Raw genomic sequence first — 19822 nt, 5'->3', positions numbered from 1 at the left:
ATATATATGTTTGTCATTCTATATTTCTTGTCAGTTATGTTAATACTTTAATCTGTATACATAATGCTATATGGTGTGCCTTTTTGACTGTACAATACATAGAGTAAATAAAAACACATTTTGTAAGGTTTGTTTGTTGACGCACTCATTGCTTTTATTTTACAAAAATTGTAAATAAATCATATTAGCATAACTACATTTATGGGTGAGCATGGATTTAGATAGTAAAAAAAGATACTTGCGAAATCATTTCACTATATACACCAGATAAATTAAATGTATCATTTATGAGCTTTAGTGTTTTTGGCAAAAACTCAGTTTTAATTAGCCTACATTAGCTTAGCTTCACTGCCTTTAGGGCCTACAATAAAAGGACGAATCAACCGTTTGGAAGAGCATGTTTTTTGAAAAATTATACTTAACCCTAATTTGACTTTTTTGTGAAAAAGTTACACAAATCAGTCCAGTGAGACCTCTGAAACATATAGAAAAAAATATGCCTACCTTTGAAAAGTCCCACCTCACAGAGCCCTCCACTTTTTTTGTCTGCTAACTTCCTGTAGGAGGCGAGCTGATTTTGACTGCGTAAATTCACGTTTAAATTTACCTTTTATGGTAAAGGTAGCACCATTTCTGAGATGTTTTCAGAGTACTGTAATGCTAAATATCTAGAATACATAGACAATACCATGAATGGGCATGTCAACTGTTTGGTTGAGGCTTATATTTGAAAAAAACTATTTGGGTCTGAAATCATTTTTATTTTATTTTATTTATTCATCATAATTAATATTATTGCTATTTATATTATTACTATTATTATCATCATCGTCATCATCATCATTATTGTAATTATTAATATTATTATTATTATTATTATTATCATTATTATTATTATTATTATTATTATTATTATTATTAGGGTCCAAGTTTCCTGAAATTGAAAAAATACAATCTAAAAGTGAAAAGATGTAAAAGTGTGGAAAAACAAATCAAAACAAAAAACAACTGAAAATGAAAATAAAATCTGAATGCAAAAAAATGATCTGAAAACATAAAATCTGCAACCAAAAGACCTCAATTTTGAAATCACGTATGAGTGAATATTAAACATAAATAATTTATTTAAATTTTTTTTAAATTAAATATATACATTTTTATAACTGAAGATCAAAACTCGAACTTTCAATTTTTTATTTTTTCAGTCTTTTTTTCTTCTCATTAAAGGGTTAAACTTTAACAACCAGGCGATGACGTAGTAACGCCCCTCTGCCGTACACCGTCACAAGTGTCCCTTCGACCTCACGCCGTGCGCAGACTCGTACTGTCGTAAAACCCGCGTCCTCGTCCATGTGATGCTACAAGCTGCAGTCCGCGCGGCTCCTCCGTCAGGCTCGTGTGTGTTTGGGTGAAGGTGCAGGACGGGTTTTTGAGTTTTAGCGGACAAAACCGCGTCTAACAAACATGGAGGCAGCCGACGAGTTCACGAAGTACCGCTCCCCGCTGGTGTCGAGGTACGCCAGCAAGGAAATGGCCTTCAACTTCAGCGACAGGAAGAAGTTCACCACCTGGAGAAAGCTGTGGATCTACCTGGCCAAGGCTGAGAAGGTGTGGGGCTGCACGGCAGGAAACATAAAACGTGTCTTGCATTATTGAGCTTATTAAAACACTTTCTTTGCATGCTTTAAAAATCTTAGGTGCTTAAAGTTTGCGACCTTCAGAGAGTCATATCAAGTTCCTGCTCTAAATATAGTTTTTAAGGAGGACTCAAAGAGCTCCCTGCAGGAGTATCAGGTCCTTAACCCTTTGAAAAAAGGTACAAGTTACATGAAAAGTACCTGAAATTAAAAAAGAAAGTAGGTAAAATAAATAAATGAATAAATAAGTAGACACATGAAATACATTAAAACAGATAAATAAATATTTGAATAAAACTGTGAAAAATAATTACAAAAATAATTCTTATTACACATATAATAAATAATAATATAATAATAATAATAATAATAATAAAGTTTATTACAGACTCAATGGTCCAGATAAGAGCAAGACAATACATACAAAAGATATAAAAGACACATAGAAGTACCATACACAACATATTCACAATGCAATAAGATTACTAAAAAAACAAAACAAAAAAAAAAAAAAAAGTAAAAAGTCAATGACCTCAGAAGAGACTACTATACCAAAACAACATATCCCCAATACAATATGTACAGATCACTTAAAAAACAATTAAAAAAGTCAATGACCACAATAATAATAACAATTATTGTTATTATTATTATAACAACTATTACAAATATAATACTACTACTACTTCTTACTGTTTAATTTGTTTTTGTTAATGTGTCTGAATAATTCCATGTAGGTCATATAAATGACCAGACACGTAAATAAAATATTCATTCATTCATTACTACTACTATATAATAATAATAACTACATATCTTTATAGCTTCATTGGCACTAAACAGTTGAAACATACATTACAAGTGTAAAAGTATATTATTCTATGATCATTTAAATCTTTTTTTAAAGGGATAGTTCAGATTATTTTGAAGCGGGGTTATATGAGGTACTTATCGACAGTCAGTGTGTAACATACAGTAGATGTCAGTCGGCACGCTCACAGTTTGGAGAAGCACACTTGAGTCTGACACACAAGCGAAGCAATGCACTGCTGTGAAATGGGGGCCGTAGCAAAAATGATTTTAGCCGCCTTAAAAAAGTCCCACTTCAAAAAAAGAAAAATATCAGTTTAAGTACACTGTATATTTAGAATATTTTCACTGCTTTACCGTACTGTCAAACAGCGATTTCTAATGAACAAATGAATTTCTGCATTTCTTCTATTAACGAGGGCAGAAGGGAGGTTAAGTGACGAACCCCCTCTCACACGCATCCCCTCACATGACCACACACTTAGAGTCCATCTTGTATTTTGACATGTTCCTCAGGGGAGCATGTCAAAATGACAGCGTGCCCGTGCAGACTCATGAGGCCTGCGGCTGCGCTGTGTTGGCGTGTGTTTGAAAATAGCGTGCAGAGAATGTCACGGTAACAGGAGACCGCCCCCTGAGAGGCTGCACTGAAAAAGCCTTTCCTAACTTACTAAGCCTTTGTAGCGTTTTTGTCATTTCTTATTGGGTCACTATTTGCTCTGAGTCGACCCTGCTCACAGTGTGACCTTTGACCCGCAGCGTTGTGGTAACTGTGGTGTAACATAGAGGCAGAAAGGTGCTGTCAGGCCTCAGTTTCTCGATTAAGTAGTCTCATCACATGACCGCTCTGTCCCAACCGAAAAAACGTACAATCTAATCAGGATCTCACGAGGAGAGCACATGTCAGTCAGGAAAATGTCATCATGTCTGCTGTGAAAACAGATTCAAGTCATGTGATATATATATACTTAAAGGTTAACCCCAAAATCAAAAATACATATTTTTCCTTATACCTGTAGTGCTATTTATCAATCTAAATTGTTTTGCTGTGAGTCAGTAAGTGATGGAGTATAATGAAACTGGATGGCACTCGACTTATGAGCAATAAGCACCACAAAAAAAAAAAAAAAAAAAAAAAAAAAAATAAACATTTGTAAAACTCAACAGCAATGTCTATTTCCAGAAATCATGTTCGTTTGCTCGCAGCGTTTTTTTATACAGACATAGCACTTTAGGGCAGTTATTAGGTTAATAAGCTCCTTCTTTAGACCTGTTTTGCATTTTTACACAGAACAGAATAATAATTCAGCTCCAGTGTGTGATTCTGAAAAGCATCCGAAAAGAGCCGTGTTTGTTATTTACGACATCTATTGCGCGTCTGTCCGTCCTGGAAGAGGGATCCCTCATCATCCTCTGACGCTCTCCCTGAGGTTTCTTACATTTTTTTCCCGTTTCAGGGCATCTTTTTCAGGGGGTTTTTCCGTAGATGATGTGAGGGTCTGAGGGCAGAGGGATGTAGAGCCCTCTGAGGCAAACCGTGCTTTGTGATAATGAGCTTTATAAATAAAATTGACTTGACTTGTTTAACACAACAGCGTCGGCTTCTTATGTGTACAATAACAACTGTAACAGCAATCGTTTTCCTCATCTGGTACATGACAGCTGATCTCGTCCCGTTCAGAGGAGCTCCTGAATCTCATTGGTTTCCCAATTTGTGGACATTTACTGACGCGTCTTCTTTAAGTTGTCTGCTAACTGATGGGAGCTGCTTTTTAATCTCCTGCCTTGTGTTTGCAGGCAAAACACGTCCCCAAAACAGGGCGGCGTAACGGTGTCAGATTAAGGTGGTGTAAAAGTGGCTTCTGAGTAGATGCTCAACTTAGATGTGTTTTTTGGCGATTTGAAGAGAAAAAAAACATGTTTTTAATTTTGGGGTGAGCTGTCACTTTACAAGAACAATAAAAATAAACTGAAGTGACAAAATGTCTCTCTCATCTTCCTCTTCGTCGGTCTCCTCCTTAGGCTTTGGGTCTGCCCATCACTGACGCCAGATTCAGGAGATGGAGAGCCACGAGCTGGACATCGACTTCGCCATGGCGGCCGAGGAGGAGCGTAAACTCAGGCATGACGTCATGGCTCACGTCCACACCTTCGCACACTGCTGCCCCACTGCCGCTCCCATCATCCACCTCGGTGCCACCTCCTGCTACGTGGGAGACAATACTGTAAATATGATGAAGATCGTATACTTTTCTTTTAATAACATGATCAGTTATCTCATATTTTCTCTACATCCTGTCTTACAATTCTGGAAAAATCTTTAAGAATCACTGGCTGTTTGCCCTTGAAAAATAAATTCCCATCGAGACTAAAACACGATTGGGATTCTGCTTGTAGTGCTCTTGTCCTCTAAGTGGTTTTGTTTTTCCTCCTCAGGATCTGATTATGCTGCGTGATGGATTTGACATTGTCTTGCCTAAGGTGAGACTCAGCTGTTTCCCAGAAAACACGCACACCATCCAGTTGTCTATGAATTTTTTATATGATTTTTTTTAAATCTTTGGAAGCCTCAGCTGTTCAGCAAACAAGTCAGCAATGTAGAAATAATTCAAAGCAGCGATTCTTTTGCATGTTTGTCACACCACATGTAGAAACAAGCGTAACATACAGGAGGCTGCATGGGCATGAATAACAACGGTGTATTATGTAATACAAGTGCTGAAACCTTTTGTTCTTTTTTGCACAGCTGGCCAGAGTCATTGACAGACTGGCAAACTTTGCAGAAAAGTACGCTGACCTCCCCACGCTCGGCTTCACGCACTACCAGTGAGTCTGAGCGCAGCTGCAGCTCTCGTCACGTCATCCTATTTGCAGTGTTTCCTGTGGGGGGTTTTTCTGATGAAGAACGTGCAGCTTTAACAGATCTCCCCTCTCCTCCTCCTCCTCCTCCTCCTGCGCTGTCCTCAGGCCCGCCCAGTTGACCACGGTGGGAAAGCGGGCGTGTCTGTGGCTGCAGGACTTGACCATGGACATGAGGAACCTGCAGCGAGCCCGCGATGACCTGCGTTTCCGGGGGGTCAAGGGGACCACCGGCACTCAGGCCAGCTTCCTGCAGCTCTTCCAGGGGGACCATGACAAGGTGTACATCCATCCAAAAATTAGCATGCAGACAATGATGTGTTGAAATTGAAAGATTTAGTGGATTTAAAGACATTTTAGTCATGTTTAAAGACAGAAACAGATTATTGCCCGAAAATCTACGGAGGTTGTTCATATTAAGATCCAACAATGAGGAACCTAGAAGAAACTTTAGTCAGTACGCTCGCACTACATTACAGCAAATGTATGTTTTGGTCTATGGAGTCAGACGAGGGGTCGACCGATATTGTTTTTTCAGGGCCGATACCGATAATAAGCAGTGAATGAGACTGATAACTGATATGCGTTTACATCAAAAATAAAAAACTTCTGTCAATTTTAAAATTTGGAATATAACAAGCATAAACACAAAACTTTGTTTAAATGCTTTCAGCAAATGTTTTATTAAATTGAAATATTTAAAATCAAAAAAAGAATATATGTTCCCAGCAACTTACATTTTTTGTTTCATAAAGTCTAGTGAAAATCTAAATTAAAAAATGAAAAAAATAAAAACAGCTCCCTAACGTACTACAAAATAAAAATTCCTCCCATGCTGACACTTTCTTTTCACATTTTAATTAATTAATTTTATTGGTAATCATTAAAATAAAATGCTGATACAGATATTTGACAAATATCAGTCCAATAATTAGCCAGCTGATAATCTGTCGACCCCTAAGTCAGACTGAGGACTTCTCTGATAATGACTTCAAGTGCAGCTCAGATATTAATAAATTAAAAAGAAGGTGTAAAGAAAAAATAATGGGATATTATGGGATTTCTGAGTAACAGTAATTTCAAGATGAGTGTAATTGATTGTTTCTATTGTTATTGATAAATTTAATGATTTTTGAAAAAAGGTAAATATTGAAAGTTTGGCCATTTGTATCTGTGTTTGCAGTAGCTTCTGATATTAGAAGTATTATGAGAAAAGTGTATCATAGGGCTTAGTTGCTGTTTTGGAAATTACACACTGACATGATAAATAATATATATATGTATTCAATATGAATGAATAATATAATAATGATGAATCAGAGTATCAGAATTAAGAAGCATTTTGTTTTGATGGATTATGAATGCTACGATGCTCGGTAATAATTTCCTTCATCAGGTGGAAGAGCTTGACAGATTGGTGACAGAGATGGCGGGCTTCAAAAAGTAAGTTCTGTTTTGAAAATAAGAGATTAACAAAACCTACCTCTAATATTCAGTAAAGTCTATCTGTTCTCTGAAAATGATGGAAGAAATATAATCATTAAAGGGTAAATATTCCCATGTTTTCTGTCTAAGTGACAAAAAAATAAAGTTTATTATTATTATATTATAAAGTTAAACTGTTAAATGCCATGATCACAATAAGGCCGGTGTTATTACGTCATAGAGACTTGCTTTGTTATGAGCCCTGCTGATGTTGTTCTCCGCAGAGCGTACCTGGTGACTGGACAGACATACAGCCGTAAGGTGGACATTGACTGTCTGTCCAGCTTGGCCAGTATGGGAGCCACTGTTCACAAGGTAAGCTGCAGCAGCTGGAGACACTTAGAGAAACGCTGCCATCTAGTGGTGATTATTGCGAGCTGGCACGTGCTGCGATAAACCCATTATTTTAGCATTAAGCTTGTTGAAGCCCATTTTTCATGTGTCTGTCTGCCTCAGATCTGTACAGACATCCGCCTGCTCGCCAACCTGAAGGAGATTGAGGAGCCTTTTGAGAAAGAGCAGATTGGTACGTTTCTATTCTGACACATTATCGTGCCACGCAGGTATTGATGCAGACTGTCAGCATCAAGTTGTCCTCCTCCTCCAGGTTCCAGTGCCATGCCTTACAAGAGGAACCCCATGCGTGCAGAGCGTTGCTGCAGCCTGGCCCGACACCTGGTGGCGCTGATGGCCGACCCGCTGCAGACGGCGTCGGTCCAGTGGCTGGAGAGGACGCTGGACGACAGCGCCAACAGGTAAACACACAAATGCGCTGCACGTGTGAGATATTCTGAGACATTTGTGTCAACCTATAGTGCTATAAATAAATAAATAGTATAGCACTTATCAATACAAATGTTACAAAGTGCTTTATACATAAAATCACAATGAAATACACACACACACACAGGAACAAGGTTTTAGGAACAATGGATAAAGAAAAAAATTATTAGTGAGAAGTAGAGCATGATTTTTGGGGCCAAAGCCAGTGCTGGTATTGAGGAGTAAAAAAATTCAGATATTGATGTATGGATCATATGGATGAAATTATTTATATGATATGGTAATTAAAGTTGTGACAAAGATACGTAATGGAGGAAGGATACTTATTTATTGTCAAAAATGACAACTTAATTGGGAATTTAATAATTCTGAGTTACTCTAAGTATCTTTTTCTGCATTACGTTTTGTTAATAATTTACTTTTAATGTCTGACAACAGTTAATGTGATAAAATCAGCTGAGTGATAAATCCATCTGGCTCTAGTGAGAAGTTGTTTCTTGTTATGAGGGCTGTAACGAAACACAAAAGTCTCGCTTTGATCAAACTGGAAGCACGGTTCGATGTGAGTACTGTTCAGTGGGAAAAACACAGATTGCGTGAGGATGCATTCGCCCTCAGCACGAGCGGCTGACAGCACAGCTAAAGGTTTTCAGGGGGAACTCAAAGCTTTGTGAACTTTTGCATTATGTGGATCAGTTTACTAGCGTGTATTCTGCGTGCCGCTGCAAGACCCGAACCGTGATCCCTGGACTTTGACAGTTCAGTACGAGTACACAAACCGCTACAGCTCTCCTTGTTACTGAATCAGCTATAGAAATCCAGTGAGTCATGCCGAGGCTTCTCTGTCCTGCTCCTCTACATATTCACTCATGTCACCACCCCCTCATTTGTTTGCAGGAGGATCTCTCTGCCCGAGTCCTTCCTGACAGCTGACATCATCCTCAGCACCCTGCAGAACATCACAGAGGGTCTGGTCGTCTACCCCAAAGTCATCGAGAGACACATCCGCCATGAGCTGCCCTTCATGGCCACAGAGAACATCATCATGGCCATGGTGAAGGCTGGCGGGAACAGACAGGTGTGGTGGTGATTTTCGATTTGGGTGTAGACTGAGCTGAATTGATTTTCGACGTTTAAGGACAGCTCACTGCGTCCTGATGCTGATACTTCAATAAAATCTTTTGCTCCATCAGGACTGCCACGAGAAGATCCGTGTTCTGTCGCAGGAGGCAGCGGCCGTGGTCAAACAGGAGGGCGGGGATAACGACCTGCTGACCAGAGTCCAGAGAGACCCGTACTTCGCCCCCATTCTGGGGCAGCTGGACGCCATACTGGACCCCAAGACCTTTATCGGCCGCGCGTCCCCAGCAGGTACAACAAAGCAGCCTGCTGTCTTTATTCCTGACTGCTCTAAGCTTTACCCCACAGGGCTCCACCATGTAAAGGACTGAATTTAATTTGAGTAATTTCCAGGTCTGGAAAAGCATGGAAAAAAGAAGAGTGTGTAAAAATATCCGTGTGTCCAGACTTTTGCTGCTCTTTTTCTAAATTACAGAGTTCAGATTTTCTAAAAATATATTGATCATAAAAGCAGAGTATTTTTTTCATGGCGTTTGGAGCAGGCAGCCAGCGCTGCCAAAATGTTCACCACTGTGTGAGCGAAGTTTGGCCAGAGCGAGCTTCATGGTGTCGAAAGCATGGCATGTGACTGAATACACACTCACGCGCAGAGCTGCATTTACGCTCGTACGTCACAGCCTGCAACAGCTCCGCCCCAAGTGCCTGATAACTTTCAGATCTGGACATTTGTGATCGAAACAGTTGGAAAAAAAATCACAAATAGCTAAAATTCTGCAAACATTTCTGAGTTATGCAGTGATAGGTGACAGAGGTCAGTTTTTTTCTCTTTGGAGAGATGAATTTGTCTGGTTTTGGTGTTAATTGATTTGCCTTTAGGCAGCATATAAACATACATGAACCCAACATCCATGTTAACAGTTTGAACTCAAAATTTATTTACAAAATAAACAGCTTGCTGTTTGTACTTGAATGTCAAATATGATTCAAATTTAAATTCTGAAAAGTATGGAGCTGATGGAAAATGTTTGGGAAACCTGATACTAATAGTGAGGAATATGTCCTGTCGTCCAGGTGACCAGGTTCCTGTCTGAGGAAGTTCGCCCCCTGCTGGAGCCGTACAAGGCTAAGATGGATGTCAAGATTGAGCTTGAGCTCTAACGCATGCACACACACACACACACACACACACACACACACACACACACACACACACACACACACACACACACACACACACACACACACACACACACACACACACACACAGATACAATGACATGCACATGAGCCAACAGCGCGAGACTTGATCGTGGCGTGTTGCTGTGCTGAGCACCGCGCCTCAATAAATAACAATCAGTGAATTATTTCGTCTCTATCACAGTGTTTTCATTTCTGCCAGCTGCATTTGAATAAGAAAAGAGCTCAAAATGGTACCCATTATTTGAAATGAGGTACACCTCAAACTAAAAAGCGTGTATTTTCAGGAGTCACCGTGCAGCACGAAGAAGTGTCCCAGAAATAAAGCCTTGTGTATCTTGACAAAGCCACAGCGTGTTGCACCGACCAAATAACCAAATGACCGAAATCTGCGAAAATCGGGAAGTCAAACCTCTCAGCTTCTGACTGAACACAGATAACAGTGTGTGATATAAATATGGTAATAATTTTTGTTGAGTGTTTCTATCACATTTACTGACAGGAACCAATGGTCATATATGCTTCAAGAGCCTTTACAACCTGCTAATCATTTTAAAAAAATGCTAATTTAATACTTACACAACAAAGTGGCCGATTAATAATTCACCTAGCATTTATGATAAATCCTGAAAACATCCTATATGCTAAGGCCTGAATACGTTTGCTGACTTTCACTCAATAAACGGTTATTAAATTCACAATCCTTGTTCCGAGTGTTTAGACTTTGTGGTTTACTTTCAGTTAACGGGAAGGAAAAGGTAAACTGAAGAGAGGAAACACACTCTTCAAGAGGTTGTAAATCTAAAAAAAAAAAAAAAACCCTGGCTCAAAGTCCAGCCCAGCCCTCGAACAGACAGTTACCGTACCTGACAGTGTAGCACAACGCTTCATCACTCCCAGCGCAGAGAATAAAGTGAGCTTGTTTTGGTTTGTTGTCTCGACTTTTTCAAATGTTGTAGTGATATAGTTCCTTTCTTAACGCGCTTAATCTGCATCCTTCCTCCCGCAGTTACCACACACATCACTGCTGTGATCATTTGTTTTTGTTCTGCTGAGACAAAGTGGACTTATCGCTCCCTGTGTGAAACCTCAGGACAAAGTGCAGTAAGCTCACATTGTGTTTTAGTGTCATTATGGTGAAGATTGAATGAACCACTTTGACAGAACAGAAAGCTGCATCTCAACCTGCAACCGGTGAGTACACACCTTCTCTCACGCACTTCTGTTAATATTTTATTTTTACACTGCAGCCGCAGTTAGAGGTATGTTTCTTTTTCACTTTATCTGTGTTGTCTTTGTTTTGGGGAGGGAGAGGTGGTGTATGTTTCCCTCTATATGAACTGAGCAGCGGCTGCACTGCAACATGGCTGTGGGCTTTGCTTCCTGTCTGCCTGGCTGTTTTTGGCACTGTGGGCATCTGGACTGTGTGAGTATTTGGCTTACTCTGTCATCATTGTTTTCTCGCTGTTTTCATAGAGTTTTAAAAGTTTTCTCTATTGAGAACTCTTCAGTTCAGGGTGTCATATATTGGGGACGACAAACAAACACGCCAGTACGCTTAGTTAGTAGCAGAGTGGATAAAGTACACACTCAACAAACAGAGCGACATTTGATTTTTTATCATGTAATTATGGGTCAGTGCCAATAAGGCTTTTAACTAAAAAAAAACAAAAAAAAAAAAAAAACCGCCACACCTGTTATCAGGAAGCACCATTTAAGAGCACTAGGAAAAAGCAGGGAGCAAAAACTGCAAAAAAATCAGTTTTATATTATTTATTTATATGGTAGTGCTTCGGATGACAGCATGCATATTGCAGTGTAAATATATTGTACATACTAGTTATCAATAAGGTACTGAAGCACTAGAGGGAAGAGGTACAGGGAATACGGAAGTAACAAATTGCCATTAAAGGTCCACTGTGTATGATTTACTGACATCTAGTGGTGAGGTGTCAGACTGCAACCAACTGTAACTACGTAGGGCAGCGTTTCCCCAAGGAGCACCCAACTTTCCTTGATCCAAGAAAAAAAGATTTAAAAATCTGTGATGTCAATATGAAGTCTATGAGCTGAGCGGGAACTCGTGGGAGAGACATTAATGCACATATTAAGCTGCATAACCCGCAAGTAAACACGGAGGCGTAGATTTAAAGGGCTCATTCTGAGGTAACGAAATCATGACAACTTTTATTTTCATACGTTTGTGAATGCAGTTTTAAATATTACATTCAATTTCTGCCCATAGATGCCACTAAATCCTACACACTGAACCTTTAATAATAAACAATAAATAAATAAGCGAGTGCTTGTTTTCGTCCCGTCAGGTTTGCTGTATCTGTGACGAACGGATCAGTCAACCTCACAGAAGGATTCCCTTACATCAGGTTAGTTTGATTCCTCTCCGTCCTCGGACATGATGACGTATAAATGCAGTAGTTTAAATCATTATTTGAATAAGTTAATGTTGAGTGATAATGTTGATGTTTTTGTCATCCTCACATTAGCTACTGTGGTACTTTTCACCCTCAGAGCTGCCTCTTCTCCCAGATCTGCAACATCTGCTCTGTTTTAGTAAAGACGGATCTATTTATGTAATTCTTGATAACAGGAGTCCCTGTTCACGCAAGTTCTCTCCATCGTGTACTTTAGTTTTGGTGAACGTGTTTAAATATGAATTTAAAGTGGATATTAATCAGGCCTATGTCTCCTTTTGAAGTCTGGGATTGTTTTATTTCTGTGTTGATACAATTTGAAGATCACACTGTCTTCTTGTAAATTGTACTCAAATTATGATCAATTATTATTAATTATCTTAAGTAACTTCTCCACCATCTCCTGCCCCCCCCGTCTCTTTCTGTCTCTGTGTCTCAGCTCTGTGGGTTGTGGTGATCCGTTTCCAGCAGGTTATAGACTATGGTCATCATGGAAAGGCCAACATAGTCAGCATCGTTTTGGGGTTCATCTCTGCCATAGGTATCTCCCTCCTTGGTAACTTCCAGGTAATAGCTCACAAAAAATACATTTAAAGAATAATAGAATTTCTCTTCTCTTTTTAGCCCATAATAATCTCTAAAAATCTCTTCTCCCTCTCCCTCCGCCCTCGCCACTTAGCAATCGGTTGTAAGGATTGTTCACCTGTTAGGAGCGTTCGTGGCGTTCTTCGTTGGCCTGGCCTACTTCTGGGTGCAGCTGTTTCTGACCTACAGAGCTCCGCCGTCTCAGGACCGATGTTGGGTCGTGCCTGCCAGGGCGACCTGCTGCATCCTTTGCACCGCTCTGGTCGTCGCTAGTATCCTTCCTGTCTGTGTGCATCAAAAACATGCAGTAAATATAAAATCCCAGCTAAGACGATACTTGTATGGAGCCTGGGAGGTGTCGTGGAGAGAGAAAAAGTAAATCGAGATTCGAGGCCACGTTTTACTAAGTCAGGTGCACGAGATGCCACAGAGGCCACAGAACAGCATCTTGTATGCTTGATTTTGTAATATGAGACCACAATTAATTCATTTTTCTCCATGGCACCTCCCGGGCTCCGTACATCTGTGTTCTTGTGATAATAATAGGATTATCAGGAATACTGGTATTATCTTGTTAGCAGCAGCTCTATAGGTCACTCAGTCCACATTGGTCTGTCCACAAAATCTTCCCCACCCTTTGGCCCCACAGTTTTTCCCCTCAGAGACTGACATTTGGCATGGATTTCAAGTGTTTGTGTGTAAAGTTTTGTATTTGTGTTCATGCCAGTTGGTTAATGTTGGGAGCATTGGGGGCGCCCTTTGACAAAAAGGCGCGCATAACTTCCAAATGGATTGACAGATATGGACAAGATTTTGTGGAAAGATGAGTAATGAGCCAAAGGACAACTGGACTAAGAACTTAGAAAGACAAAGACACACACACAGAGACACAAATACACACAGACACAGAGACACACAAACAGCACACAGACACAAACCTGCACAATCACACTTTTTGCCACATGGCCTTTTATAACTCATGAACTGGTTGCTGTAGGGCATCATTGTACTAGTGACAAGTGTCTGTGAATTTGCGTGTGTGAATGCATGAATGCTTGAATGCTGCATGTGTATACGTGGTCGCAACTATTGCAATTCATGCCTTGAAACTACAAAAACTTGTGCTCTTCAGCTCAGGTAATGATTGGCAGTTGATCCCCAAAAACCCCATTAAAGCTCCTATTGGCTCAGTGAGCACGCCATTGAAACTGTCGTTCCAACATGGTGGCTGCAGAGATTCTCGTGTTTATGAACCCGAATGAAAGATATGAAACTGCAAAGTTATGGAAACATGAATCTTATGGAATAATGATTAAGATCGACTGTACTTGTGTCAGTGTGTGAGAAATGAACTGACAGATGTGGAAGCTGTGATTCTTTTTGGATAAGATGATCTGTGGAGTATGATAACGCTTCATCGGTGAGTTATAACTGATTATTTTTTTTGTTTTTTGTCTGACAGAAGGGTTTATCGTGGTGGTTTCTGTCTTGAAATGATCAGCTTTAATGGCACTGCGAGGAGTGTAACTTTCCAGTGAAATGTTGTATGACAACACCACCGAAATAACGACAAATACAGCTGTAGTTTTGTATATCACAATCATCAAAAATCATCTGAGCAGGGCCTGTGGACGGGCTGTCGGATTAGGCAAAAAACCACTTGGTGAAGTTTTGGAAAACATCATGTTTGGCCTTAACCTTGTATTTGGTCGCCACAAACACGGCTGGACTTGTCCCCAACTGTTGTTCAGCAACATTCGCTTTTGTTGGTGTGAAACGTCGCGCTAATGCTGTCTGCAGAAACATAAAATGCCAACAGTTTCTTCTGGCAAATTGGCTGTTCAGTGGCTTCACGGTCCTTTGCAGAGTGACAGACTCACTTTAAATCTCTTAAATAGATGCAAAAGCTGCATTTATTTTTTTAAAAGAGAGAAACAGGTTTAACTTATGTTGAATGGCACTCTACAGCTATGTCTATTTTGAAAAGCTGTTCAGTTTGTTTGTCCAAACACAAACCAGGACAGGAAACTACAGAGAGACCTGAGGGGGGGCTGACAGCACACATGGACATTTATGCACAATTCACATTATCAGCATGCACAACCATATTTTTTAAGACGTGTTTTGATTTACCATGACATGTATGTATTTGTTCAACGTTACTCTCCTTGACCGCTCTCTCCTCCTTCAGTGATCGTTTTCGCCAACACGGGCTCTCCCTCTGAGTCTGCTGTGTGCGAGTGGGCCTTGGTCATGGTCTTTTTCTGCCTGTTTGGCCTTTTTGCAGCTGAGTTCAGACACATTGACTGCCACCGCCTCACTGTGCAGAAACAAGCCCTCAGGGATGACAGCAGCCCTGCCTCGATAGAAATTAACGGTTATGTCGTAAATACACTTAGCTGAAAAGACACATGTAAAATAACATATAAGTGCCTGTGGTTTAACAAAACAACAATCTTTTTGGGCTCTACCTACAGTTGCCGTATTGGTATTTAATGCAGGTTCAGTGCCTGATATTACTATCCTGTATATTATATTTTTGTATGAGCTATTTTAAAAGATGCAATAATATCAGCTTTGTTTGATAGCAGTATATTTAGATTTTTTTAAGAAAAGCTGCATTTTGATATTTTAATAATGATAGGAAATAGGCTTCCCCAGCAATATATATTCTAATTATTGCCTTGACATAATTTTTTTTATTTTTCTATTTCTCTAAAATTAAATGATGGCTATTGTTTTTTATGATAAACTGACCAACCCTTTGCTCTATAAAATGTCAAAAATAAATGAATAAACATTTATCATTATATTTAAAAGCCCAAGGGGATGTCATCAAATGGGTTGCTTGGTTTGACACCAAAATTTAAAAATATTTAGTTTACTCATTTTAGTAAAAAGAAAAAAAAACCCACTGTGTCCCCCAAAAATATATTTTGTAATTACTACCTTGACATAAGGATAGTAAAGAACGTTTAATTTTTAAAATCTATTTAAAATGACAGTATGGCTATTTTTATGATATGATACACTGACTAACTGTTTTTATCAATAACATGTCAAAAGTAGTGAAAGAATAATAATATTTATTATTATTATATATATATAAATAATAATGATAATAATAATAATTATTCATATATATATATATATATATAACAATATAAATTAAATAAAAATATATAATTTATAAAAATAGATATTTAGTTAACTGATATTATTATATCTTTCTTTGATATATTTAGGAAGTCTAAACTTTTTTGTTTTTTGCTTTGTTATATTTCAGGAAGCCTTTTGTAATGGGGACTATAGATGAATAATAGATGCTTTGCTAAATCTGGCGTTTTTATTCTGTGTGTATTTACTAATTTGCAATGTTTCTTTTAGAAACAAACTAAACTTTAAGAAATGCATAAAATCCTTACAATTGAGAAATAAGTAAGTAAAACTTACATAGCAATTTTAAAAACACAGTTACGCAGTGTGTCACACACACATGAAAAATATCAAGAAATGATAAATAAAGTACAATATGAAACACAGCAAAAGCAGAGGCAGACTCAACTAGAATTAACCAAAACATTAGACAGGCATGTATATCAATAAAAAGGCTTGCCTTAAAAGACAGATTTTTAGAAGCAAATTACATATTCTTATTATTCAGCAAATCTGATATAAGTAGGGAAAAGAAATGGTTACGTTGAAGATTATTTTGGATTAATTGACTAATTGTTTCACCTCTAAAAATAGTGGCAGCTGCCTGTAAGGGGACAGAGTTCACAAAACTTGTCTTGGCCCTAAACTGCAATAAATGTAAAGTAACACATGGTGGCATCATTGAGCTATCGTTCACTCTGCAGTGTTTTGACATCTATGCAATAATCGCCCTATAAATGGATTAATGGACAATCACTCGTGCATACATTGTTATTTGTTCCCAATAAGCCCCGTCATCCCTCTCTCAGCAGAGTATTTTATACTCTGTAACAAAGTCTTAATTTTTAGAGAGTGACATGGTTTCATGATTAGTGCATAGACAGAGAATACCAGGAAAAGTCTGGTCTTTTTCTCCCTCACTCTCCACCTGTCAGCTGGGTGATACAATAGAGGAATAGAAAAGGAGGATGGAGGTGTGCAGGAAAAGTTTTGTTAGCAAGACAGAAAAAAGGTTTCCTCATGACATAATGCATGATGAAAACCCACTATTTGATGTATTTAAGCCTCCATGGTACACGTTATGATGCCAGGTGGTAAAACAAATGTTTGTAGTGTTTTTTCCTTTAGAAAATAGACATAAGTAAAGTAAAGTAAACATAATTAAAAAAAATCAAGAAATATTTTGTGGGGTACACTTGTACCACAGTGGTTAGAAATGACAAAAGGGGGGTTATTATTTAAACATTTAATCAAATTTAATACAATACTTATGGAAAATTTCCAAAAACCTGTAAACCATGCCATTTAAAATAAAAAAACAAACATTAAAATAAACCCATAGTTCTGTTTTCTTAAATATGAGCCTCTAACAACATTGCACATTTTTGGAACAGCCTATAGGAATGAATGATTTAAAGAATATAAGAATATTTCAGAAAAATTTACATAAACAATTTATCAAACTAAACTATAACAACCCTTTTTTAAACAGCAAAGTGAGTTAAGCAGGGCTTTTTTTTAAAGTATTGAAACATAGTTTATGTATTATTATTAATTTATTTAAAAGGGTACATGTACAGTTTAAAACATAATTTTTACAATGCGATATTTTCCAGATTTAGAGCTAATTCACATCTGCAGTCCCTTGGCAGGTCAGAGCAAAGACACGGCACAATAACATAATAATATAAAATGGTACAAAAAAAAAGAGAAAAAAACCCACACAAGACAAAATATCCACAATTGCGCATGATATAAACTGATGCAAAGAAGACGACATGAGACAGAAACTGCAATATAAAACTACACAAAAAGCACATCACATAAAACACAAAATAAGACATCACAGGTGAATGCTTGTTAAATTATAAACAGGTTTAAAGTCCAGATTTCATGGTCAGGTTAACTCTTTTCAAAGTGGTTTTGAAGTTGTCGATATATTCTCTGAGTGACAAAAATGGCTACCTAGAAGAAATGCGGTACCACAGAGGGTTAAGCTTTTATTTTGAAGGACTCTGTAAGTAACTAATTAAAGCTCCTTGATGAAAATGCACATTAGCCCGTCCCTCGGCGCCTCAGCAGTGACCAGCAGGAGCGCTGTGGAGCGACCCTGGCTGGTGATCGCTTCACTGATGGGAAAATAGAGCTCTGGCTTCGTGCCCGCATGTTTTTGGAAGATGCCTCTAGTTTAGACAGAGGTTCTACATTCAGCACAATTTGTCAGGGCTATTTGAGATGGGCAAAACAATGGAGCTCTCACAGCCGTGCCGATAGTGGGAGAGGTCCTACTCTTGGCTCTGGCGCTCAAACTATTTCTCTCATCCAGCCTCTCTGTTTATTTAAACATATTGTTTTGTGGTCTGCTGGCACTGTCTTTTTATACTCTGTGATCAAATCTTCACTTTTGTTTGTATCTTTTATTGATGTCATTAAAAGAATCATTCGGGGCATGTATGTAGAGAAGCTTGAGCTGGGAATACTGGGCCCCCAGTGTCCTGCTATGTCCCAGCAGCATTCTTTCACATACTCCATGCTGTGTGATCACCAGAGGGGGGCTTTGACGAGCGGGCACAGGGATCAGACGGACAGCCCCGAAATCTATGGGAATTTCTGAAGTGCTGTTTGTAAGCACTGCAGACGGCATGCAGATTTAACACTTGTGGTTAAACAAACCTGTCTCTGGTTTCTGATAAACTTGTTCAGGGACTGTGCTGGTATTATCAGATGGGGTCTTTTTTAAGCCTGATTCTCACCGAAGCTACAAATGTTTTTCCTTGAGTCTCCCTGAATGACTGGGAAAATGCGTGATCTTCCCTGTATTATTAATAACCATATATTTTTAATGTTCTCACCAGATGTAGGTATAGAGTTGCCCCAGGGATGATGTATTTCTGTAGGCTGACATGGAAAGTAGCATCACCGTCGTTCCTTCGTCAAAAAGCCTGTGGGATTTTTCCATTTGATTTTGGATTAAGGCAGAAAATAAGCTCTGTGGTAAACAAATGTTTTTGATACTTACATGTTTTGTTCAGCAGGAGAATCTTCACAAATGAACATCACTTTTAGGATTTTGGAAGCCTAAATGTCAGAAGTAAAAAGTGAATGCAATGCTATAAAGGAATACACCGTGGCTGCACAATTTGGAGTCGCCCCCATAACGAGGCTGTAAAGCCTTCGGTGATGTTGTAGTCAAGACCATAGTAACACAGACTAAGACTTGACCAAGACCAGAGTGTGCCGAGACCGAGACAAGGCCAACACTTGAAGGGTGGCAGCTATTATTGCTGATATAAAATGAAAAAAGCAGACTACAAATGACTTACATTATTGGCTTGAAGAAGGAAGTTTTACATTCAATCACAGTAATTAAGTTAACAAATACATCCATTACAGTCTTGACCGATCTCTGTTTCCTGATGTATTTTATGCCGTAGAACAAAACTTTCTAAGTCTCTTAAGCTTGTGCTAACCACAAACCTTATTTCAGGCATCTCATCTAAAAAAAAACCTTCAAAAAACCTGTTGACTTTGAGACGAGGGAACTGGGGTCCCTTACTGCAGCTCACTGGCAAAATGAATATTCTGAAATGCAGACGTGCATGTTGGAGAAATTGAGAGAATTTTGTTTACCCGACCTTGCATACGAAGCCAGTTAAAGGACCTGACACATAAGTTCACCTCAGATGGAGAATTTCTTCAATAGTGCAGTCTATCTTTGCTCAGTCTGCTGAAATGACAATATGTTCTTGAGTTATACAGGAGCTCATACGGAGGAATTCAGAGGGAAAGCGTTGGCGC

At 38.7% G+C, this 19822-nt stretch overlaps 2 protein-coding genes across 2 annotated transcripts; both read left to right on the top strand.

The window, feature by feature from the left end:
- Nucleotides 1-1334: 1334 nt before the first annotated feature.
- On the top strand, nt 1335-10018 carry adsl (adenylosuccinate lyase). The gene is given in 14 exon segments (XM_042505087.1): nt 1335-1608; nt 4470-4491; nt 4494-4672; nt 4884-4928; nt 5194-5273; nt 5415-5586; nt 6703-6749; nt 7016-7106; nt 7248-7317; nt 7399-7546; nt 8472-8652; nt 8768-8935; nt 8937-8945; nt 9726-10018. Coding segments are annotated over 14 exon segments (1443 nt in total). The 5' UTR covers nt 1335-1464; the 3' UTR covers nt 9813-10018.
- A 980-nt stretch (nt 10019-10998) lies between these two features.
- On the top strand, nt 10999-15522 carry tmem150b (transmembrane protein 150B). The gene is made up of 7 exons (XM_042504452.1): nt 10999-11045; nt 11200-11277; nt 12176-12235; nt 12356-12412; nt 12712-12850; nt 12963-13140; nt 15060-15522. Exons 1-7 carry the CDS (start codon nt 10999-11001, stop codon nt 15269-15271), a joined length of 771 nt encoding a protein of 256 aa, XP_042360386.1. The 3' UTR covers nt 15272-15522.
- Nucleotides 15523-19822: the final 4300 nt, after the last annotated feature.

The sequence above is a fragment of the Plectropomus leopardus genome, chromosome 17 (genome assembly GCF_008729295.1).
Source record: "Plectropomus leopardus isolate mb chromosome 17, YSFRI_Pleo_2.0, whole genome shotgun sequence".
Taxonomy (NCBI): Eukaryota; Metazoa; Chordata; class Actinopteri; order Perciformes; family Serranidae; genus Plectropomus; species Plectropomus leopardus.
Note: the sequence above shows the minus strand (reverse complement) of the source record. Positions and strands in the feature narration are given on the sequence as shown.